This window comes from Hemitrygon akajei, chromosome 9, assembly GCF_048418815.1.
Source record: "Hemitrygon akajei chromosome 9, sHemAka1.3, whole genome shotgun sequence".
Lineage (NCBI taxonomy): Eukaryota > Metazoa > Chordata > Chondrichthyes > Myliobatiformes > Dasyatidae > Hemitrygon > Hemitrygon akajei.
Genome location: NC_133132.1, coordinates 153,355,971 through 153,382,301, shown reverse-complemented (window position 1 = coordinate 153,382,301; position 26,331 = coordinate 153,355,971). Strand labels below are relative to the sequence as shown.

General features: G+C 39.5%; 1 protein-coding gene and 1 pseudogene across 8 annotated transcripts in view; one reads left to right on the top strand and one right to left on the bottom strand.

Moving 5' to 3' along the window:
- Positions 1–26,331, bottom strand: part of ptprk (protein tyrosine phosphatase receptor type K) — a 641,623-nt gene that overhangs the window by 165,882 nt on the left and 449,410 nt on the right. For all 8 annotated transcript variants that reach the window (XM_073057328.1, XM_073057322.1, XM_073057320.1 and 5 more), the window contains exon 8: positions 10,986–11,288. In XM_073057328.1, coding sequence (XP_072913429.1) covers positions 10,986–11,288 — 303 coding nt within the window. The remainder of the gene's footprint in view (positions 1–10,985; positions 11,289–26,331) is intronic.
- Positions 19,135–19,212, top strand: LOC140733825 (small nucleolar RNA U3; annotated as a pseudogene).

Sequence of the window (26,331 nt, the reverse complement as noted above, 5' to 3'; positions counted from 1 at the left end):
TGTAGCACCTGGTTAGTCTCCCCGATCAGGGTGAAGTGAAGCCATGAGAGCAAATGCTGGATGGTCGTATGAGCAGCTGGTGAACATCACAAGTCCTGGTTATGAGACCACCGATACCAGGTGGACAATCTCTGAAAAGTATTGATAATGGCTGGGGTCACCCATCTTTAGAATCAGAATCAGGTTTAATATCATCTGCATGTTATGAAACCTGTTGGTTTAGCAGCAGCAGTACAGTGCAATACATGATAATATAGAAAAAAGAAAATCAATTAAAGCATATGTATATTAAATATTTAAATTAAAAACAATGCAAAAATAGAAATAATAAAACTGAGGTAGTGTTTATGGGTTCAATGTTCATTTAGGAGTTGGCTGGCAGAGGGGAAGAAACTGTTCCTGAATCACTGAGTGTGTGCCTTCAGGCTTCTGTACCTCCTTCCTGATGGTAACAACTAAAAAGAGGGCATATTCTGGGTGATGGAAGTCCATGAAGGATGCTACATTTCTGAGGCACTGCTCCTTGAAAATATCTTGGATATTAGCATAACGTCCTGTCTCGTAAAGACACTGCCCAGAAGAAGGCAATGGTAAACCACTTCTGCAGAAAAATTTGCCAAGAACTATCACGGTCAAAGACCACGATCACATATGATCACCTACGTCATATGACACGGCACATAATGATGACGACGACTTAATTTTTAACGTATTTTTATTTAATTATTTATGGTTTTATATTGCTATATTTCTTCACTATTCTTGGTTGGTGCGGCTGTAACGAAACCCAATTTCCCTCGGGATCAATAAAGTATGTCTGTCTGTCTGTCTGAAAGTGCATATTTTACATTTACTTTTTTAAGTGCAAATAAATCCTGTAATGTAAATTCTTGCTGTGGTGTCTGAAACCAAATAAATGGGACGCAGGTGTGCATCTGAGCAGTGGGAGTTTCGAAGACGTACTGTGATGTATAACCTTACATACGAGGTCAGAGTTCAGTTGTATTATTCTATAGCTGGATTAAAGAGATTTCATGCTACAATGGAATATCGTAGTATTTTATAGACCAAAATGGTTAGTGCATTTCTTAATCAAATTTATGCTGTAATGAAATAACTACAAAATTAAGTAATAACCTGGGGCTTCTTTTCATTTTGGGAAAAGAAATTCCAATTGCATATAATAAACAGATACAGTTCTAAATCTCAGTTTTGTTATGACAGATAAGAATTGACATTTATTTAAAGGCTGGCAGTTAGGCAGAATAATTATCTTTGAGAGTATATTCACCACAATTGCACAATAGGCATTGCATCAGCTACAGATTTAAAAATATGGAGTCCCAATCGCTGGTTCTCTGTTAAATGCATCCTATAGATTTGCCTCAGTTTGAAATTGAAAACTTTGTAAGAAGGGGAGAACCAAGTTTTGTTTTAGACTTTCTTCATGCTCCTGGGTCCATGTTTAATCACAAACTCATTAATAGTTTAGCATAAAATTCTTTTGTAGGCCATTTCAATGGAAGCATTGAATCTTTTAAAATAGATTTAAATTTAAATCTTTTAAATAGATTTAGTAAAATATCATTTTATTAAATCAGCAAAGGAATTTTATAGCATTGGACTGATATTGAATTGTGGAATCTTAACTCATTAATGTTGCTCGGTCACCAACATTTTCATTTTTTTTTACACCATTCCGAAACAAATGCTAAAATCTGTACAATTTGAGAACCTTGATTATAATTTAATACAGAAGCTACTTTAAAAATCTTTCTAATCAATCATCATCATTATATGCTGTGTCTTATGGCATGGGAGATTGTGGTTTTTGACCATGATTGTTCTTGGCAAATTTTTCTACGGAAGTGGTTTGCCATTTCCTTCTTTTGGGCAGTGACTTCACAAGACAGGTGCACCCAGCCCTTATCAATATTCTTCGGAGATTGCCTGGTGTAAGTGGTCACATAAGCAGGACTTGGGATATGCAACAGCTGCTCATACAAACATCCACCACCTTCTTGTGACCCTGATCGGGGGTGGGGGGGGGGGGGGGGGGCTAAACAGTTGCTATGCCTTGTCCAGGGGTGACCTGCAGGCTAGCGCAGGGAAGGAGCTCCTTACACCCCCTTTGGTAGCGACACCCTGCCACTCTTCAATGCTAATCAATACACACTTAAGATGCAGCAAATAATTTTGTAGTTATGGAGCATAATCAAATTGATCTAACTGGGTAGGGAATAAATGCATCACTGATTGAAATTCTTTAAAAGCATAACAGAAATTTTGAGCTGAGCATCACCTATTACTGTTCTTGTATTACTTGTGTTAGAACAAAAAGAGTACTGGACAGGCCATTCAGACTCAGTCATGTCCCCCCCCCCCCCCCCCTCAGATTCGGATGCCCTAAGGAGACCATTGTTCATTGTGTCCTATAGTTTATAGCCTCTACTCCAGGCGACGTCCTGGTAAAGCCTACCTGCACCTTTTCCACAATCCCCATATCCTTCCTATAAGGGGACGACCAGAATTGCACACAGTACTCCAAGTGTGGGATGGCTGAAGCTTTATATAGCTGCAGTATGGCTTCCTTAAAATGCCATCGTGGCTTTACAAACTCAAAGTAAAAATTATGAAAATAGTTGCTAGCTTCCACTGTCTTTTTTTAAAATTTCATTTTCAATCTTTTTTTTTAAAAAAAGAGTAAATACAAATCAGAGAAGCTGAATCAAATACATAAACGTACAAAACGACGAACGGAATGTATACTGTCAAAGTCATGTAAATGTTATATTGGACTGTTATATATAAACAAAGAACCACAACTCCTCTTGGCAAATCATAGAGAAAAGAAGACTGGGGAAAAACCCACTAAACTAACATAAAACAAAAAAAAAGACTGGGCAGTCCATTTGAGGATAAAATTACAAGAAAAAAAGGTAAGCATCCTTCTGGTCAGATCTGAAACTGCACAGAGAGAGAAAAAAAATATATAAAATAGATATATAAAAAATTTTTTACCTACAAAAGATAGGAAAAATAATTAAATCATATGAAAATATTGAATAAGAGATCGCCAGGTTTGCTCAAATTTAAAATATGTATCAAATGTCCGACTCCTAATTTTCTCCAAGCTCAAACAAGACATAATGGAGGAGAGCCAAAAAAAACAGTAGGCTGATTAGAATCTTTCCAGTATAACAAAATGGCTCTCCTGGCCAATAAAGTTGAAAAGGCTATCACATGTTGAGCGGAAGCAGGAGCACTTCCTGCTTCCTTTGGAATAATCCCAAAGATTGCCGTAAGTGAGTCAGGTTGTAAGTCCACACTTTTGATAATGTTCTAAAAAATTTGGTTTCAATTTTGTAGATTTTTCAATTTAAATAACTTTATTCTCTCTAGTAATATCTATTTCAACTTTTTTTTAAACCATCAATTTTGGATAAGGCTTTTTTAACATGGAAAACTAAGGGAATAAAAACTTTTTTAGATTTGTTTTTAGAGGACTGTTTAATGTCTTTTTCGCAGTTAGTGGGTAAATATGATATATCTAATGCACATTATTTTAGATACTTACAAGTTAGGAATTTTTTTACGTGATTTCTTACTGAATTATCCATTTGTTCACTTACCAAATATGATTCATGTTATTTTTCAGCTTAAACCATTTCAAAAAGGATTGGTAGCCATTATATATAAACAGTTAATGAAATCATGTATGATGCCTAATGATAAGGTTAAACGTGCTTGGGAAATGGAACTTCAGGATTCACTTTGAGATGATCAATGGAATAAAATTTATTATTTAATTAATAATTCATCTATCTATGCACTTCACTCCCTAATTCAGTTTAAGATAATGAACAGGGCACATATGTCAAAAGGTAAACTAGCGCAAATTTTTTCTAATATAAATCCTATCTATGATAGATGTAATGGTGAGGTGGCTACCCTAACTCATATGTTTTGGTCCTGTACAAAGTTAAATAATTTTTGGAGAAGATGTTTTTGGAACGTTATCCACTGTCTTTTTGAGGGAGAGGGAAAGTGTGCATTGAGCGAGCCAATGCAGTCACCCAGTTTCTGTGAGTAGGTAAGCCAACGATCTTCCATGAAAACCAGTACAGTGCAAATTACAAACCAAGATCCTACTCATCAGCCTTCAATTGCTCATTTGGCATTGGCGAGAATTGAAAGAACAAATTAATATTAAAATGTCAACATTGAAAAAGAACTACATGTTTTTCAGAAGCAGAATTTGTCAAAAGTTCATGAGGTCACTGGTGGGACAGAATCATTTAGGTACACCTGAAGAGGCATAATTGAAGGAATGGTGTCCTTGGGGACTTTTAAGATTAGAGAAGGTGGCAACATGTGGATGGGTGAGATAATGGAGACACACGAATAAGTTAAAATACTGACTTTCAAAGTGGATGGTTTGAAGGAAGTCAGCAATGAGGTTGGAAAATGGTTGTTGTCTTGAGCAGAACAAAATAAGATGACGAGATGTGAGTCAAATTGGATAAGATTGCAAAGGGGCTGTTTTTGTGATAGGGATTGAAAGGATAGTTTAGTAGTTCACTATTTTTAAGTGCTACCGCTCATGTGGAAAGAGACCACCACAAAACAAATTTCCTCTGCTTCTTTTTATCAAATATTTAACTCGTTAGGTTTTTAAATGTCATTGCTGACTCTGCCACTTGCTGAACCGTCACTTGCAAGCTGAACAAGCGTGAGTATCAGAAGTCCCTTTCATCTTGCAACAGCAAGACTATGTGGAAAGACCGGAACAGCGGCAGAGAGCAGGAGCCAGACATCCAAAAGTCCTGGTTTGGTTTGCGCGGTGATGACAATGCAATCCTTTTATTTTCATTGAATAATCTTTATAAAAACATTCAAACCAAAGTCTTTGGAGTCCAACTCTGCCAAGACATAAAATCAAACTCAAAAGGGAAAGTTACAAATGTTAACAACAACACACACAAAATGCTGGTGGAACACAGCAGGCCAGGCAGCATCTATAGGGAGAAGCGCTGTCGACGTTTCGGGCCGAGACCCTTCGTCAGGACTAACCGAAAGGAAAGATAGTAAGAGATTTGAAAGTGGTTGGGGGAGGGGGAAATGCGAAATGATAGGGGAAGACCGGAGGGGGTGGGATGAAGCTGAGAGCTGGCACAATCGCAGCATGTGAAGACCTGGCCTGGAGTTCAAGGCTGGAGTCGCAGTCGGTGGTTGCGCAATCGCTTTGAAGCTGTCCATGGTCGTTGGAGTCCGGACTCCAGCACCATCAACGCGGGTTCCATCTTACTATCTTTCCTTTCGGTTAGTCCTGACGAAGGGTCTCGGCCCGAAACGTTGACAGCGCTTCTCCCTATAGATGCTGCCTGGCCTGCTGTGTTCCACCAGCATTTTGTGTGTGTTGTTTGAATTTCCAGCATCTGCAGATTTCCTCGTGTTTGCATGTTACAAATGTTACCTTCTGGAACCTCTGCAACTATGTAACCACATGCCCTGATTCTCTAAACCATGTTTGCTGCTAGTTGGTCATAGAAACTGGCAAATTTACTCAATGCCATCTTCCCAATTCCCAGAAACAGACAACCATTTTGGACTTCAGTTTATGCTTCACATACATACATACCAACACCTACATCTGCTCCCTCACTACCATTCAGGGCCCCAAGTAGTCCTTGCAGGTGAGGGCGACACTTCACCTGTGAGTCTGTTGGGATCCTCTGTTGTATCCACCTCCCTCACCACTATTCAGGGACCTGAACAGCCCTTCCACTGTTACCAGTGAACGTGAACTGGCGACATGTTACCAGTGAGCCTGTTGGGGTTATCTGCTGTATCCGGTGCTTCCTGTACAACCTCCTCTACATCAGTGTGACCTGACACAGCTCGGGGGACCGCTACGCTGAACACCCATGCTCTATCCAACGCAAGAGGTACGATCTCCCAGTGGCCACTCATTGCAGGTCGACCTTCCATTCTAATTCTGATCACGGCTGGCCACGGACTCCTCTACTGCCACGATGAGACCAAACTCAAGTTGGAGGAGCAGCTTATCATAGCCTCAAATCTGATGCACGAACTTCAATTAACCTAACTTATAGTAATTTCTCTCCCTTCCCCCTATATTCTTATTCTGGCCTGCGACCTCTTCCTTTCCAGTCCTGATGGAAGATCTTGGACTGAAATGTAGACTGTTTATTCGACTCCATAGATGCCGGCTGACTTGCTGAGTTCCTCCATTATTATGCATGTATTGCACCAAAACTGTCTGCCGTTTCAGGTTGTCATTTGATTGAAACAAACTGCAATTTTCCCAGTGCAGGATTCATCCGGCTGCAGCCAGTCACTTGTATCCTAATCCAGTATTTAAAACATGCATTTCACTCTGCCAGGAGAACAGTTAAATCTTGATTTGACACATCATCGTTCTCGTGTAGAAATTGCTTTAAATCACATTGGAGGGATTTCAATGCAAGAGTGGACTTTTAGTCTTTGCAATCAATTACACAATTTGGATGTAGTACAGTTCCTGGTGCATTCTCAGATGAAAACAGTTATGTTTTAAGCATACTTATCTGATACAGAATGAACAATTTGTTTAATACTGAAGTACTGTAATTTTAAAAACTAACAATTGTAATCCTAGAAATATAAATCCCCCATCACAGGCACAAGCTTCCCACCATCAAGGCCATCTTCAAGAGGTGAAACCCATTATTAAGGACCCTCACCATCCAGGACATGCCCTCTTGTCGTTACTACCATCAGGAATGGGGTACAGGAGCCTGAAGACCCACACTCATCATTTTACAAACAGGTTCTTCCCTTTGGCCATCAGATTTCTAAATGGTCCATACTCCTATCACTCTTTCGCATCAGTTATTTAATTATTGCAACTTTTTTGTATTGCACAACACTGCTGCTGCAAAACAAGATATTTCACAACATACATCAGCAACAGTACATCTGATTCAGATCTGACACAATAAACAGTTATACACCAGTGTTTATCATGGAGAAGTAGAACAGCATAGTGGATAGCCCAAGAAAATTAATACCGAAACAAAAATTATGCTCACTATGCAAATTAAAAATAAGGAAGACAGCAAAAGTACTTATAAGCGAAACATCCTCAAGGCTAGATGGTTCACATGGCAGCAACTTGAAGGAAGCAAGCAAGAAATGAAAATCTGTCCAACAATAATCTCCAATTGTTTTTTATAAAATTCATTTGAGAGAAAATTTGCATATAATCATTCTGGTATCTTAAAAAAAGGTGAGTAAGTGAAACCAGGGAATTATAGACCAGTTGGTCTAACATCTGGTCTCAGGAAATGGCTGGAGTTTCTAATTAAGTATTAGTGACTGCACATCTCGATCATTTTCGTTTGATGTAAGAGTGGCAGTTCACTGTCCCGCTGCTTTACAGATTATTGGATAAATCAAATTTAAATTCAAAATCAAATTCAAGATTTTATTATCGTTCAACCAACCATGATTACAGCCAAACCTCTGGGGTCAACGTGCAAAACAAACACAGAATCGGAATTAGGTTTATTATCACTGGCATGTGTCGTGAGATTTGTTAACTTAGCAGCAGCAGTTCAACGTAATATATAATACAGAAGAAAGAAAGTAAAAATAAATAAATCAATTACAGTGTACGTATATTGAATAGATTAAAAATCGTGAAAAAACAGAAACTATATTGAAAAAGTAAGTAGTGTTCATGGGTTCAATGTGCATTTAGGAAACGGAAGGCAGAGGGGACGAATCACTGAGGCTTCTGTGCCCCCTATCCAATGGTGACAATAAGAAAACAGCATGCCCTGGGTGCTGGGGGTCCTTAATAAGGGATGCTGCCTTTCTGAGACACCACTCCTTGAAGATGTCCTGGGTACTTCGTAGGCTAGAACCCAAGATGCAGTCAACAGCACGTGAATCAAGTCACGCAAAAGATCATATATATAGCCCAAGTTCCTGCGCAACATGTCTAGCAAATTGCTGGCACAGTTCCCCACAGTGCTCAGCTGCTGCAATCCAGACTGTTATTTCACTGATCAAACACTGGAGGGCAGCACTGACGGGAGACACAGACGCCATGCTGCACCACCTCCGGCATCTCCTCTTCTGGACTGCAGCAGCAGGTAAACCCGTGGCTTGAGGCCTAGTCCTTGCTACAACTGAGGCTACGCAGCTGCCACGCTGCCTCTTGTACCTGCAAACAAGGGAAGCTGGCCTGCAGCATCTTACATTATCACCATCCGTCAGGGTCTTGCAATCACAAGAGAAACATCCCAAACAATCACCCATGTTTACACTACACGAGGCATTCACCTACAGTTACATAAAGTTAGAGCTTTGGAACTGAGGGCAAATTGGTGGAATCATGCAGACATTAGGTACACACTTTGAGATATCACTGGGTCAACATATGCCTTTGCAACATCAATAAGATGCAGCAAGGATTTTGTTATGCAGAGAAAGAAACCAAATGCTTATCCAAGAGGAACTTCAAACACCTCTGCTCGGATTACATTTTACCACTTCTATTAAAGATCCTAAAAGAAAAAGATGCACCATTCCGTTAGTATCTGAAACATAAATGCAGTGGAAATATCATAGTGCAGGGATTCTCTCTTTAGCCTCCATTTTTTCCTTTAAAAACTACTATCAATAGATTAACTAAAACATTACCTTTTCTTTATGGTTGTGAATGATTATGTATCCAAATTCTGAAAATTCTTGAAAATGCTTTCACCTCCACATCCAGGTGAATTCCCCACCCATCAGTTTTGTCTCAAGTTTACAGCACAAATATGACACCAGCCCCTATCACATGCAATGATTGTCCATCTCTTTGCAACGTTTCCCACTGTTAATACGTCATTCTGCCTCACAACATGTACCGCCAGGCTCAAAGACAGCTTCCATCCTATTGTTGTAAGACTATCAAACAACTCCCTAATAATGACATGATAGACTCTTAACCTCACAAACAACCTTGCTATAACTTGCACCATATGGTTTAACCGCACTGCAAATTTTTATCTGCATATTTCATTCTACGTTCTATTATTATCTTACCTCGTACTACCTCAATGTACTGTTGTAATTAATTGATCTGTATGAACCGTATGCAAGACAAGGTTTTCAAAATATATTGGCACATATGACAGAATAAACCAATTTCAGTTCTTTGACCAAGATTTTGGTCACTAGCCCCAATATCTTTGTTAAACTGTTCAACATTGATTGTGCTCTATCAATGTTGCTTGGGTGTGTGATGTTACGGTAACAAGAAAGGGTGGTGTGGGAATGGTGCTATGTTAAAGGATGCAACTCCAGTTGAACTTCAGAAAAAATTTAAGTCATTTTTAGTCCCTGCCATAAACTGCATATGTTGCCTGTTGCACAAGATAACCTTTCAAATATTCAACCTACCCACTGAGCTTTTTCAATGTTCCTGTCACTCCCATAAATAGTTCACTTTATTTTATGAGATGGTTAGACATTCTTGCATTTCAGCATGAACACATCATTTATTTTTTGATGTTGCCAATTTGATTCTTGTCTACAATCGTAAAACTTTCTGAGGCAATCTAACAATAATAATATGCACTGATGACTGAAATTAATCTAGGAACCACAATTCATCCTAAAGATGTCAGCCCAGAAGTTCATCTGCAACACACCTTGCTGCAGAGTTTTGTGACGGAAATGTTTTCTTCCGCTGCACAATACATTCAACATCCCCAGATATTTGGCAATTGTGAGCAGCTCAACTTTGTACTCCTGATGTGAAAACTTCTTCAGGGATGGTTCATGGGATGAATTCATTTTGGATGCAATGCCCCTCACTTATTGTTCACATTTCTGCCTCAAGACCCAGCCCCCTCAAGGTCCCCAAAGAATCTCTCATTGCCACGCAGTGATCTGAATCTAACTGTACCTTCACTCAATGCTTGTTTCAACTCTCTTACCAACTCAGAGGGCAAGCACTAAACCTTTTTCAATATTCAACGAATTGGTCTTGACTCAAGGAAGTCACTCAAATCCTTCCCATGCTGATAACATGATGTTGAAGATTGTCTACTCAGCTCCAACTCAACATCAGACTCTGACATTTCTACCCTTTAGCACAACATTAAATTCTCACGCTTTGCTACACTATGCCCCAGTTCTAGGTTTCAATGCTTTTTCACTCCTTTCAAATGCTTCCATCTCTGATCTCTTCATTACTCATTCACCCTAATTCTCCATTAATGTCTTGATCTTTTGGGTTCAAATGCACCTCACGAATAAATTACAGCACAAACTTATACACCCAAACACCCAAAATCACCAATCCCAACTTCAAACCAGAAACTCGTTTTTGTTCAAGAAAATTGGCACAGCTTGTTCCATCGCGCTTAGAATGGTTACTGATATGCCAGCTCAAAGCTCACTAATCAGAGCTTTGGACAGAACAGGATCTTTAGACAGAAAATGTTCATAAAATGAGGGGCACAGAGAGGGTGAACATGCATAGTTTTTTCCTCCATGGTTGGGAAATCAAGAACGAACAGGTGATAGGGTAGAAGTTTAATAGGACTCTGAGGGGTACCTTTTCATCCTGAGGGTGGTCAGCATATGGAATAACTTACCAGAAGAAGTAGATAGGTGCATGAATAGGAAGGCAAGAGATGAGGAGCAGGGGCTCCAAACCCTTTTTTTATGCCATGGACCAAAGTAAACTTCAGAGAGATATAGGCCAAACGCATTCTAACAGGAAGAGTTTAGATGAGAAAGTTGGCCTGCATGGAGCAGTTGAGCCTGTTTCCATCCTGTATTTGTCTATGATTCTATGTCTGACAATACTCAATGCTGTGAAAAGCTGCCTCTGCAAATTAGTTAGGCTCTCTATTAATTGCATACAACTGAAAGCTGGAAGAGACAATAATTAATTCTTAAAAAGCTGTAATATTTACCATCTTCATCCGTCTGAATGATAACCTCTTCACTCTCCTTCCTTCCTTCCGGATTTGTCAGAATCATTTTGATGTTGATGTTTGTGTACGGTGGTAAATTCCGAATGATGTGATGGGGTGCTTTCTGATCCATCTCCATGCAGTGAGCTTTGCTTTTGTTGTGACCAATGAAATAGTGGTAACACACAGTTATGTTGAACGTGTGGCACCGTGTGACATTGTAGCCTAGAGAATCCAGTTCAACTGCAAGGTGTCTCGCATATATCTCTGAAATTTTCAGGCTTTTTGGTGACCTCATCGGTTCTATACGGAGCAAAGAGAAACAAAGACTGTCAGAAGGTATAAATATTTCACAAGCATCACATATTCAACACAAGAAATGTTCAAAAAACAAACTTTTAAGTGAATTAACACTGGAATGCCTGTTAAAGGAAATATGTGTGTGGTGTAGGCCTCCGTTAGTCTCGATAGACCATGGGTTTGCACCTTGGAAAGTTTCCAGGGCGCAAGCCTGGGCAGGGTTTTTTTTAATGGAAGACCGGCAGTTGCCCAAGCTGCAAGTCTCCCCTCTCCACGCCACCAATGTTGTCCAAGGGAAGGGCATTAGGACCCATACAGCTTGGCACCGGTGTCGTCGCAGAGCAATGTGTGGTTAAGTGCCTTGCTCAAGGACACACACGCAAGCCTCAGACAAGGCTTGAACTAGTGACCTTCAGATCACTAGACAAACACCTTAACTGCTTGGCCACGCACCAACTAAAGGAAATATAACAGGAACACAAAATCTAGTTTCTTCATTTATCATAAAAACTCAAGTTTACTATATATATATATGGAAAATAGCAAAAAGGACTTAAATATGTCAAATAATTTTAAACCAGAGATGATTTGCAACTTGGCCTTCTGAGCACACAAAGAGCAAGCACCTAGCAATCTTGTGTTCCCAGCAAATGTTATTTACCGTTGGATTGAAGAATGCATATTAGTGTCCTCAAACATAAAGCTTGTTTATTGCAGCAATTTTAGGAACTAGCATATTGCAGGGCATTTTCTAATCAAACTAGAAACTTGCTGCGAGGCATGGCCGCTGCAAGAGTGGCAAAATCAAATTAATGAAGCATACTCAACTGAGCAATCACAGCAATTGAATTTCTTCACTGTCCAATCGAATAATCTGCCATTCATTATTCTTCAGTAAACGAGGGGAAAATAAAAGCAAGATAATTGTCAGCCCTGGTCCCTTTGCTTCATAGCAGTATAGAGAATCTCAGAGATGCATTCAGACTTCTTTGAGCCCTTGGAACCAAAACCATCCCTTCCCACATCTACACAGACACAAACGTTAATAATGAACCAAATTTTAGTGAAGGTACTCCACTTAAATAGGTTATCCTGTCATACAAGAAAAATAATAAATTTGCTCTTCAGGTATAAGAATCTTTCCCAATTTTGAACACTGAAATTAAATTTGCACAAATTCATCAACGTTCCTTTTTCAGTAAATAGTATTATTGTGTGGGTTAAGGTATTTTAATAATCAGTGTGTTGCTTTGATACAAGTTTCACATCATTTTTATTTAGCTTTACTTTTATTCAATATGATTCACCTGACTGCTCAAGGCTTTCCACCATCTTCACAGTTTAAGTCAGTCGTATAATATCTCTGGATGAGTGCTGTGCCAACAATTCTCAAATAGCCATACGCCATTCAGGATGAAACAGCTTATTTCACCGGCACTGCATCAGTCACTCCAAACATTTACTCCCTCCACCACCAACAAACAATGGCTGGCTGCATTGAGCACCAAAGTGCACTGGGCAGTTAGTTACCTGGGCAACTCCGACAACACTCATTGTACCTACAATTTCTTCCACCCATGACAAGTAGGTGCAGAGAAACAGTGCCACCAGTGGGATCTTCGTCAAGGCGTACACCACAGCGGCTTGGAAGTGTACTGTCAGGTCCTCATTGTTGCTTGGACTCAAATCCAGAAAGTTCCCACCCAAAGCACAGTGGGAATACCTTGATCAGTCCGACTGTGGTGGTTCTATGTGGCTGCTCACCACTGCTCCCTTGAGATGGAAATAAATGCTGGCTTACCAATGGTGCCCAGATATTGGGAATGAATTTATGATTATCAAAAATGACAGTGTTTTAAGCATAGGAAATCCTTGTAAAGAGCGGCGTCTCATCTTCTTGACTCCTAGGAGGACAGCATTCACTCTGAGAAATCAAGAAGGATGGGGAAGATGGAGGATTAAAAGAGATCCACAAGCATAGTGGAGAGGGAACCAGCAGAGGCAACTGAATCATCTGTTTTGATAAATCTAACAACAAATTAAGGCATTTGAGCCCAGAGTCTGGATTAGTACATGGAACTACGATACTGTAAACTATTGCCAAAACTTGTTTGAGAAAAAGGGAGGACTGGCAGAGAGAGCTATACAAGGTTTGGGGAAAATGTATTACTAATTATGGAGAATGTCACCATTACAATAAGGAAAAATTTGGAAGGCTCATTCAGTGAGAGCATATGAACAGAACTCAGGAATAAGAAAGGTGTAATTGCTGTGACCAGGGATGTATTAAAAGTCTCGCATCAGCCAGCAGAAACTAGAGAGACAGACGTGTAGGCAGATCATGGAAAGAGGTTGAGCAATAGGTTTAATGTAGTGGGTATCTTAGCTTCCCCCATTATTGTCCAGGACTCCAACAGTGGAGAAGTAGGGTTGCACAGAAAGCTGACGTAGTCTTGATGGCTGATTCATCTTATTTGTTGTAATATACAGAACAATTAATTCTGCTAGCAAATAGCTTATTCATTGTTTGTCATAGAACATAGAATAGTACAGCACACTATAGGCCCTTTGGCCCACAATGTTGTGCTGACCCTCAAACCCTGCCTCCTATATAACACCCCCACCTTAAATTCCTCCATATACCTGTCTAGTAGTCTCTTAAACTTCACTAGTGTATCTGCCTCCACCACTAACTCAGGCAGTGCATTCCACGCGCCAAACACTCTCTGAGTGAAAAACCTCCCTCTGCTATCCCCCTTGAACTTCCCTCCCCCTACCTTAAAGCCATGTCCTCTTGTACTGAGCAGTGGTGCCCTGGGGAAGAGGCGCTGGCTGTCCACTCTGTCTATTCCTCTTAATATCTTGTACACCTCTATCATGTCTCCTCTCATCCTCCTTCTCTCCGAGAAGTAAAGCCCTAGCTCCCTTAATCTCTGATCATAATCCATACTCTCTAAACCAGGCAGCATCCTGGTAAATCTCCTCTGTACCCTTTCCTCATCTCAGAAGGTACATAGACCAGTACAGAACAGAAATATTGTGGCCCTCTGTCCCAAAACATTCAAAGTTTAAAGTAAATTTATTATCAAAGTACATATATGTCACTATATACAACCTTGAGATTAATTTTTTGTGGGCATTATCAATAAATCCTTAATAGAATAATAACCATAACAGAATCAATGAAAGACCACACCAACTTGGATGCTGAATCACTGTGCAAAAGACAGCAAAACTGTGCAAATACAAAAATATAAAAAATGTCTGCATTGACCACGTCAAATCTAACTAATCCCATCTGCCTGTACATAGTCAGTATCCCTCCATTGCCTGCCTGTTCGTATGCCTGTCCAAATTCCTCTAACATTAATATCATATCTGTTTCCACTACATCCCTGGCAGCATGTTCCAGGCCCCTAACAATGTGTCAAAAACTTGCCTTTGTAAATACCCTTTTAAAAAATTCCTTTAAACTTCCCCCCTCTGATCTTAAAGCTATGACCTCTAGTATTTGAATAATACTTGTTCATATCTGCACCGTCTGGAGTGGGGGTGGAATATCAGAGAGGACTGCAAGGGCATGGAAGGATAATGGATTTAGTGGGGAAAGGAGCAAAAACTGAGGTGAAGGTGAGATTGAGTAAGTCAACAGCTGCAAAAGATTGTAGGTGAATGGAAGATCAAAGGCAATGTAACCTAGAGTGTGGTTCAGTCAATTAAGTAATATTCTTTCACACATGTAGATCTAGGAGGAAGTGGTTTGCAAGTGAGATCTGATCAGATGTACTAGTATGATGCAATGACTTTATTCAGTTAATATAAATGTCAAGGTCAAAAGTGATTGGGTTGAAGATGGACAGATGAGGAGCAGCAGAGGGCAGAGAGAACAGAAAGATGATGCTTAAGATCTGAGGATGAGAAGGTTGCAAATACATTCAACTACTTGAAGAAGGGTTTCAAATTTTGCAAACTGCTCTTCATGAACTCTGGTAAGACATAAATAAAAACTGCCACACAAGGACTGTTGCCTTTCCTATAATACCAAGTGGCAGGTGAATAGAAAACTGTCTAAAAGTTCTTGCAGTTCTGTACAGCATTATTTTAATGTGAAGCCACTCTTTTTGATGACCGTTCTTCAAATTGTACTCAGCCCTGGCTAACGCGGAATTATGGCATACATAAAAATCTATACGGCCTTGGCCACTTTATAAAATACTTCATGTTAAGTTTCAAAGAGATTTTATAATGCAGCTCCGGCATATCAATGGATATGCCAGCAAGATTTATTAGCTATAAAGGGGTAGAGAAATCTAAATTGAGAGCGCTATCAGTGTTAAACATTTTGAAGCTGTGCTGACAGATGCCAAATACCAAGCATGAGGCCACCACAGCTGTTGCGTATGAAGCACTCAAAGCTGCTAAATTATCCTATACATCATACTAAAAAACAAGTCAACAAAATCTGGAGTGTGATCTATCTTGCCAGCGAGCCATACTGGATACTAATTACACTAATTGTACAACTTATCTGCCACTTACAAATCTGACACTAATTATTAATTATTGTTTATCATTTGCATTACAGTGCTATTCTTCTCCATAAAAGTGTTAACATTAGTACAACCACTTTGACATATTTGCATAAAAAAGTCATTATTTTCCCTATGATTATAAGCAGATCCTGATTTTTTTTTAAGTGACATCACTGTATTAGCTGACATCTGGCCATCACAGTACGAGCTGGATGCCACTGTGTTTACACGCATTTCAAATCGGCAGGCGTACATGGAGTGCTCCCAGACCTGCTGCTAATCTTCTGAAATTGGAATGATATGCATCTTCATTAAACAGAGGCAATTCCTTTAGCCTGACTGGATAAGAAATCTCATGCACTTACTGATAACATTCATATTAAATAAATTCATGCAACGATAAAAACTGGAAAAAAGTCCACTCAGCGTAGTTCTAAATTTATCTAGATTTTACAAAAATGCATATCAACCTTTGGTCCATTTACGAATGTACTCTGCACATGAGAGAGTCAACAACAAAAGAATACCAGCACCATTATAGACAATGTATTAGCACATATTTGTTCTGCTTATTCAAATATTATTTGGTGCCACCTGGCATTCCATAATTGTGCTTTCAATGGGGAGTAGCACTCAGAGCAAACATCTTGGGAATTGTGTGCGAGTGTGGCTCTTCATTTTATATTCATACGTGGGTAATTAAGCACACACCTGCAATTTCCCAACAAGTGCCATTTCATAGACAGTGCTGTTCAGCTGGAATCAGACTTTGGTGCACATCCTCTTCTTGGAAAGATGATGAAATAAAGAAAGCATAACAGCACAAAGATAGCCTTACCTTGGAAAAAGCTGAGGTAAATTTTGTGAAAGGCTACGACTAGTAGGCTAGGTAGTTCTCTGAAAGAGATTAAGCGTCAAGACGATAGCGTATACGTTTGGCTTCTGGCTGGTGAAAGGGTGTTGGTGAAAGATCGAAGCGCAGAAGTTGTGGGCAGGGGTGGGAATGGGGGTGAGGAAGAAAGTATGGTGATGTTGTGAAAGGCAGCAAGGTTTAGCAGTCCTCTATGGTTCCATATTTTTAACAAAGTCACAGCTATATATAAAAAGCAGTGCATCCATTAAAAACAAATAAAAAACCCTGATGAATTTACAGTAAAATCTATCATATTCTATAAAAAACACCTAAGAGCACTTTAGTCTTACATTTTCATTTGCTAGTTCTGTTATTATAAACTGCTTGAGACTACAGTGGCATGTCACACACAGGCTACTTCTGAAAAAAAATAGCCAATGCTTTTCAGCAAAGTCGTTAATACAGTTAACTGCATTATAAATGAGTTTTTCATGTTGCTGTTCCTCAGATTACCACTTCTGAAACAAAAACACAAGACAGATGCTATTGGCACGATGGAACTTGTTAAAGCCCCACATACGATGGGAAAATCTGTCAACACTTGGGCCTTTACTGCATGGGACCTTGACATCTATGGACCCACAAGCCGTAGTACCTATGAATTCTTATCTACTTTTACAAAACTAGTTTTCTTTTCTAAAACTTCATTAAGAATATTGCTTTAAAGTTGGTCACAGAGGACATGCTGCGCAGTCAGGGTCCGTAGGTTTCAAGGTTTCATTGGGTTGTCTCCATCAGGTGTCCACATCCATTGAGATCTTGCCCCAGCTCTGCATCCACTGTTGAAAACTAGGTCCCACTGACATTTGGCTGCCAACCAAGTATCAGTAAGACCAAAGAGCTGATTGTGGACTTCAGGAAAGTTAAGACAAGGGAACACACACCAATTCTTACAGAAGCAGAGAGTATGAGCATTTTCCAGTTCCTGAGTGTTAATACAGGAGTTCCCCCCACCCAAATGCACTTTACAAAGGTAGAGCATTCCTATGAAACCTTTCTTAAGCCAAAAAGGCGTAAAGCGAAGAACCATTAATTTATATGGGATAAATTTTCGTAAAAGCGAAAATCCTCTTTGTAATGCGAAAACAGGTTACTAATGTAGGTCTTTTGTAAAAGCGAAGTGGTGTAAAGTGAACATTTGTAAAGCGGGGGACACCTGTATCTCTGAGGACCTTACCTGGTCCCAACATCACGATGCAGCTATAAAGAAGGCAAGACATTGCAGCTATTTTTTTATTAGGATGTTGAGAAGATTTGGAATCTCACCTAAGACATGTGAAAATTTCTAGATATATCGTGGAAAGCATTCTTACCGGCTTTGTCACCGTCTGGTAAGGGAAGGGGGGAGCTACTGCACAGGATCGAAGCAAGCTGCAGTGTCTTGTAAAATTAGTCAGCTCCATCATGGGCACTAGCCTCTGTAGTGTCTAATACATCTTCAAGGAACAGTGCCTCAGTAAGGACCCCCACTAACCAGGACATGTCCTCTGCTCATTGTTATCATCTGGAAGGAGGTACAAAAGCCTGAAGGCACACTGTCAGCGATTCAGGAACAAAATGTTTTCCCCCTGCCATCCAAATTCTGAATGGACATTGAATCTATGAACAGTATCTCACTACGTCTTAAGGAAGGCTCTTGGCCCGAAATGTTGTCTTTTCTGCTGAGTTTTAGCACTTGTGTGTTGCTTGGATTTCCAGCATCTGCAGATTTTCTCTTGTTTGTCACTACTTTTTTACTACTGCTTTTGCACTACTTATTTAACTATTTGAGATTATTTACCGTAATTCACAGCTTCTTTCTGTATTTATCATGTATTGCATTGTACTGCTGCTGCAAAGTTTACAAATTTCACGACATATGGCGGTGACATTAAACCTGATTCTGATCAGTGTTACAGCAAGCTGGATGGTGGGTAACCAAAAGAAGCTTCCACTTTTCCAGACACATTCATGAGAGCATGCAATTCTCTTAATCCCAACAACATGGTTCCAATTGTTTTGGCTTTGACCTCAGTTTCATCAGACAAACAAAATGAGGTTAAACGTGGCAATGATGATGAGCAGCAAGGAATAAGAATGGATACTTACCATGAAGCTGCTGCTTTCAGTAATAGTCTCAAGTAAATTACCTTGAAATATTACAGGCTCCTTGATCTGTGACACAGCTAGTCAAGCTAGTTAGTCCATCCAGTGATGTGCTATCCTGAAAGCTGTGATGAAGTAAAAGCCTGAACCTAGAGTTTATTCTGCAATCTAACCCTAATGGGTATCAAGGAACTTTCTCAGTCTTTCCACCTAAAGAGGGTGACTTAACCGTGTCATCAACTTATATCATCATACCTACAGCAGATTTGATTTAGTCACTGGTGGTTCAGGTTTTAATTTAATAGCTGAGCCAATCTGCCTGACTATACTTTTAAGGATCATTTCTTTAGTCTGAGACTGAAGAATCCTGAAGAATCTTATAGTCATAGATCCTGGATAATTTTACACTGACTCATTCCAGAGCTACTTGCCCAGATCATGAGCAATTTTTACTGAAATCTGGGCTTTAGCACAGTTAAGTCACCATTCTTAGAAGCACATTTTGCTGTTTCTAACCGTGTTAACAATGCCAAGCTCCCAGGACTTTAAATAGTCCCCGGCCCAACAGTTTAGTACATACTATGAAAGAGGATCATAATTCCAGAATATAGCACAAGTAGGTATGCATTATTCTTCAACTGAAGTTTATTTCTTATTTAAATCCTTTATATTTGTTACAGGTGGTGGGGGTGGGGGGGTGGACTCACATCTCTACCAAAGGAAATGTGAGGTGCTCCTTTCCTCTGCTAGGTGCGGGCCACCCTTGGCGAAGGTGTAGCACCTGCTTAGCACCGATTCGGGTCACGTGAAGCCATGCAGCAGGAGGTGGATGGTCATATGAGCAGCTGGAGTTTATCACAAGTCCTGGTTATGTGACCACTGGCTCCAGGCAGACAATCTCTGAAGAGTATTGGTCATGGCTGGGGTCACCTATCTTGAAAGGACACTGCCAGAAGAAGGCAGAAGCAAACCACTTCTGTAGAAAAATTTGCCAAGGACAATCATGGTCATGCAAAGACCATGATCGCCCACGTCATATGACACGGCACATAATGAACAAACATATATTTGTTGCATACAAAAGTCGCATTCAATGTTCAGCATGGGCATAAAAATGAAGAACAAATAAACCAGAACATCCTGATATAAAGCTGCATTACCGGTAAAAAGCTATTAATGAAAAACTGTGGTCTTATTGTTTGCAGATGGCTGAGTTTATTGATTATGCGGGAGAAGACTGGGCAGTTAACCTAATGTCTTTATCCACCTTTCCAACACTGCTTTTTAGAGAAACAAATTATATAGCTTAACACGAGCATTATTTCTGAAGTTCAAAGCTAATTTACTGTTGAAATACACGTCACCATATCCAAACCCGAAATTCATTTTCTTGCAGGCATTCATAGTAAATACAATAAACATAGTAGAATCAATGAAAGACAGCACCCAGCAGGACGGACAAGCAACCAATGTGCAAAAGACAATAAGCTGTGCAAATACAAAAGGGTAAGATGTTAACCAGCAGCAGACTGGCCTGCTATGTATCATCCAATCAGATTTCAGCAGTGAGTTTTAAATAAACCTCCATATTAGTCAACTGTTTCAAGCACTTCCTAAATTGCAGCAAAGGAGTGGAAATGAACATCGCATACTTGTACTTTTTATGTGCAAGGGGACAACTCAAATTTTACAGAGTTGTACATCAACAGCTACATATTGGGGGCAATTGCATAAAGAGGGAAGGCAATTGCTTTAGGGCTGGGCACATGGAGGGATAATTGTTTATTTCTCCTCCTCTATATAGCAGCGGATAGGAGCCATATTGGGGCAGGGCAATGAGAAACTTGATTTATTGACAATTATTTTGAAATACCTTTACTAAGTTATTGTTCTTCTGGAACTTTTCATGAGGGGAAAGTTTGTGTCGGAAAGCTTAATGCTGTTATACACATTGAAGGCAGGACATATTTACCAACTGAAATTAAATCAATATTTTAAATCTGGCCATACATCATATAAAATCCAATCATGGCACATCCATATTCTATTTTTTTTCCCCTTAAAGTTTTCTTTCAAGCAGGACCATACAACAGGATTGAGATAGGGCAAAGTTCTGATTCTGTAATGAGGACCACCAACTCAATTTATGCGCATTCTATTTTAGATAATGTTCTCTTGATAAAACCACCGTTTCAAACTGACCCTCCTCCCGCACTCCCGTAGATGTTTTATTCATATAATTCTTCCTGGAATGGGTTGAATTTGGAAAACCTTAATAAACCGGGCACCACAGCTGAACATCGAGAAGGGAATAATCCTCTGCAGTAAGGGTCATCTTTCAATTAGCATACAAGTTGCACACTGACACAAACATTGCTGTAAAGAGCAGTAAATGGGGAGCAGGTTCCCAGGCAAGTGAAAGAACACAACTGTAGACAGTAAAGGATAGAATTTAATGGTCTGTATGTCATACTTTTAAGTTCAAGTTTAACTGTCATTCAACCATACAAGGATACCTATGAATACAGCGAAACAAAACCGCGTTTCTCAGGGGCCAAGGTGCAAAGCAAAGTGCCAATAGCCACATACAACACAAGGCAAATATAGCACATTATCAGTGAAATACAGTCACACAACGAAAAATACAGTCCAAGACACCGAGCCCACGAATGCCACAGAAATCTGCAGTCAACCACAATACAGCTTGTCTTCTGCCAAGCGAACACAAGGGAGGCTGCACTCCTCCTTTACACCGGGACTTCGTCGATGCCTCTCTGACACAGGCTGCACCAAGTCCAGCTGCTTCAGATTTCCCGCCAATGAGAAACTTGCTGATGGGGTAGACCTGTGGTTCTTAATGTTCAACAGGGTCTTGCAAATTTTGGGGAGGAAGCATTAAGAAGAGGGACGCCTCACGTCTTAATAAGCTGGTAAGGAAGGCGGGCTCTGTCGTGGGCAAAGTACTGGAGAGTTTAACATCGGTAGCTGAGCGAAGGGCGCTGAGTAGGCTACGGTCAATTATGGATAACTCTGAACATCCTCTACATAGCACCATCCAGAGACAGAGAAGCAGTTTCAGCGACAGGTTACTATCGATGCAATGCTCCTCAGACAGGATGAAGAGGTCAATACTCCCCAATGCCATTAGGCTTTACAATTCTACCGCCAGGACTTAAGAACTTTTTAAAAGTTATTATTAATGCTTTTTGAGATAGTGATTAGATGCATATCATATTTTTTTTTACTGAGTTAAGTATTGTATGTAATTAGTTTTGCTACAACAAGTGTATGGGACATTGGAAAAAAGTTGAATTTCCCCATGGGGATGAATAAAGTATCTATCTATCTATCTAAAGAAGACAATAACACCTTTGCTTGACCCTGTAGAAGCTGTTGCAATTGAATGAGCTGCCCACTTACCAGAAGTTAAACAAGTTAAAGTGGCAAATATGAGTGAGTATTGTTTTGGTCTGTGACTGCAAATCGCAAAGCCAGATTCAAATGCGACTAGATATTTAGCATATTATTTGTACAATCTGTTGGCAGCCTGAAAACACAAATGGAATTGTCTAAACAATTAGCTACTGACCATTTATCTTTGCTTTTCTTAGCAAACAAACAGATAAACCGGAAATGGATAATGAGTGCATGTAAACTATTTCATATCATCACTGCAATTTTACTTCCGATCAGCTAATGACACATCTTTCAGAGTTTGGAATCAGGGTTTCAGGGGCACATGATAACCGCATATCTGAAAAAAAGGTGCTTTATAGTGCAGGCAACATAGGTTCAATTCCTGCTCCATCTGTAAGGAATTTGTACATTCTCCTCGTGATCATGTAGGTTTCCTCCCACAGTCTAAAGACACATTAATTGGTAGGTTAATTGGTCATTATAAACTGTCTTGTGATTATGCTAGGATTAAATATCAGGGGATTGTGAGCAATGTGGCTTGAAGGACCGGAAGGGCTTAAATCAAAGTTGAATCTGAATAAAACTTGGGAGACCAGCTTCCTATTGTCACCACAGTTTTTCTGCACACTCTCCTGCAGGAGTTTGAGACCCAGTTGTCAAAGGGAAGGCACGTAAGCACTGCCACCAACTGACAAGAGGACCCACTTACTCAGGTTACAGCCATATATTTATACATAGTAAGTCCCATACATTACTGTTGCAAAATGTCATTTGAACTGGTACGCCAAGTCTGTTGGTGCAAAACTTAGTTACAGATAAGAGAAGTCTGCTAAATCAAGGTTTAATTACAGTTGGATGTACTGTCCAGTCCTCATCAGTTATTCCCTTTGCAAGGCCCTGACTTAATTACAGACAGATGTTCATTCCTGTCCTTATCGGCAAGTCCTCCTCTCCCCCTAATCAAACAAGGGAAAAATGTATAATGTCTAACCTCACAATGTCTCTCTGCAAGCAGAAAAGAACTGATAATGAGCCTGTCTGAGCTAACTGCTGAAGACAGAGTTTACTTCAGTTCAAAAATTCCCATTCAGTCTCAATTATTCTTTCAGCCAGAGGTTACATAGGTTCAAAATTATTTTTTTATACTCTCAATTCCTCACTTATTCCATACTGTTTCCTAATGAATACAAATTAAAGCACGATACTTTTCAAGAAATTTTATGAACTGCCAGTAGAACTTACCCTTTCTACATTTTGACACTCTTTAACTCCGCTCTATGGCTTTGGGTTTACTTAATTAAGGCGACAGAGACCGACAGGGCACAGTAAGTAATCAATGTCACCACAGAAAATCCATGATTGGAGAATTTGACCCCAATAGAGTACCTGAATCTGAACTCCACGTTAAAACATTTTGACAATCAGCTTTAAAAACAAATGAAATATGGCTTTAAGAATGTTGTGCAAGTACAATTTACAGTAAATTTTCTGATGGCTTAATCAACTGTAAATAAAACTGCAAAACACCCTTGTGACAAAAATAAGCAATAGGCTGATGATACTTCATTAATTCAGGAAACTAGATATTGATTGTTGTATCACAGACACATTAAAGCTTGACATAAAACTGTCAAAGTGTGGGCTGTTTAGCTGGGTGTAGTGGCAAGATACTAATCAGCATCATACAGAGGCAGAATCAGCACTGCAGTCTTTAAACGCTGTACAGTATTATTTATTGTGCTTGGTCTTTGCTGGATTAACAGTTTGCATGCCTGTCACATTTAATCAATAGCTGTGAAGGCCAGCACTTCCTTCACAGATCATAGGAACTCGCCCCTGATAAATTTGTTTGATGTAAAAAGCTTAGCACCTGAAGCCAGTGACCCAGTCATCAGAGTTCAGAGTAAAAGTTGAAAGATGGAACACAACCAAAAAATTGAACAGCAAAGTTTTGTGAAATGAACTCTATGGCCGTACCTTTGAAAATTAAACTATGGTCAGAATGTACATTATGTGTCAAACAATAATTGAAAATAAAGTCTTCCAAGCAGAAAAATGAGGGGACTACATTTTAGTAACAGGTTTAAAATGGCATATGATGTGTGGCTCTGTAGTGTATGAACTGGACCAATGCAACTTAACATCAACTGAGCCCTTCTACACACATTTGTGGCGTAAAGATGCACCTTTAATAACTTCACAGACAACAGTAATTGCAAACTGCCACAAATGACAAAAGTGTATGTTTAAATCCTTAGCCCTAAAGAGGGCTTCGTCAATTCAACACATTAAGTAAATGCAGACTTTTGGAGCTGTTTTTATTAGTTTCCTTCTGCACCTCTTCCAAGTCGCTCTGTCTGCAGCACATCTGTTCTGCTTCTTAACTATTGTTTCTCATTCACTGCCGATGACAAGGGTCTCAATGCAACCATTTGATTTCTGGAAATTTTGCCCTTGTACACTCTTCCTATACAGACAAAAACAGACTTCCCTTTGTCTTGGTTTCTCCCTTCCACCATACCCATTCCAAGGAACCACTTCGTCTCCGATACTCGGGTTACTCTTCCATTTTAACCTAGCCCCACTTGGCAAAATTTTACTCTAATCATCCTTTTAAATGGCAAAATATGTCAATCAAATCTAATTTAACCAATGAATCTGAGATGACTTTCTGCTGAAGTTACTAGACGCAACATCCAAGTTTGGTTTCGCCCTACTAAAGTGTATACACAGAATGCCAGATGTCCACTAACCAGCAATTTGAATAATTATGACAAAATGATTGCCGCTTTTATATTATAACCCTAGAACATTCCATTCACCTTTTTGCCAGGTTTTGTAACAGTGTGGTAATTATGTCTAAACCTTCCAATTTATTCTAAATATGGCCATGGATAACATTGTCCAAAATGGATAAAATTACCCTTAGCCCCGTTGGAGTCCATTTATTTGGGGCAGCACAATACCGGAGTGGTTAGCACAATGCTTTACAGTATGGACAACCCATGTTCAATTCCCGCCGATGTCTGTAAGGAGTTCTTACGCTCACAGGCATGGATTTCCTCCGGGTGCTCCAGTTTCCTCCCACGTTCCAAAGACGTATGATTTGATAGGTTAATTGGTCATTGTAAATTGTCCCATGATTAGGCTAGGGTTAAAATGGGGAGGGATTGGTGGGTGGTGCGGCTCGAATGGCTGGAAGGGCCGATCCTGTTCTGTAGGTCAGTAATTAAATAAAATACTACAAGGCTATCAGCTCGCTCACTTAATCCATCAAAGAATGGTTGTAAGTTAACCATCAATTCCTGTGACATGAGGAAAGATGGATAGTTTGCTTTCTAAATTAATAATAAATCATGGTAACTGCAGCACAGGTCTATGCAGACATCACTAAGTCACTTTCTTCCAATCAAAGTAGTAATTTCTGTCTTTCTATAATTTATTGGTCAATAATTTCCCTTCACTTCCATGAACTTTAATTTAACAATCCCTGACATGGAATTTCATAAAATACCTTCTGACAGTTCATGTAAACTGCATGCACAGACATGCCATTGCCTACATTGCTAATTACTTCACAAACAAAAATCAATTAGACCCTAAAGACATAAAGCATCTTTCTCAACTCAATGGTGGCTGTTTTTAATCAAGTTAGATTTTAAGCTCAAACACACCATATGTAAATACATGTTCTAATATTAGCAAAAACACAAATGTTAGCCATACAAGTCTAGAGTTTACTTGCTTCTCCTTCAACTTCCTTAAACATTACATTTTACTAATCTAATGGATAATTCCAGATTAGAAATAGCTCTGGAAGAACATGCATCTGCAATTCCCTCACCTCGTTCCTTCAAACCCTTGAAGGCTAACTATTAGGCTTAGGGATCTGTCAGGACTTGATGCCATTATATTTGAGCGATGTCAAAATCTGATCTGTTCAATTAGCAATTGCTAGACTGATGTACATTGCCATCAGAGAGGTTTTTACTTTACACAAAATTTTGTAAAGAAAATGCTTCTCACATTTCTAATGTTGAAGTATTGCCTTACTGTTAGTATAATTAAATACCTGTCACTCTAACAAGCAGATATTTTG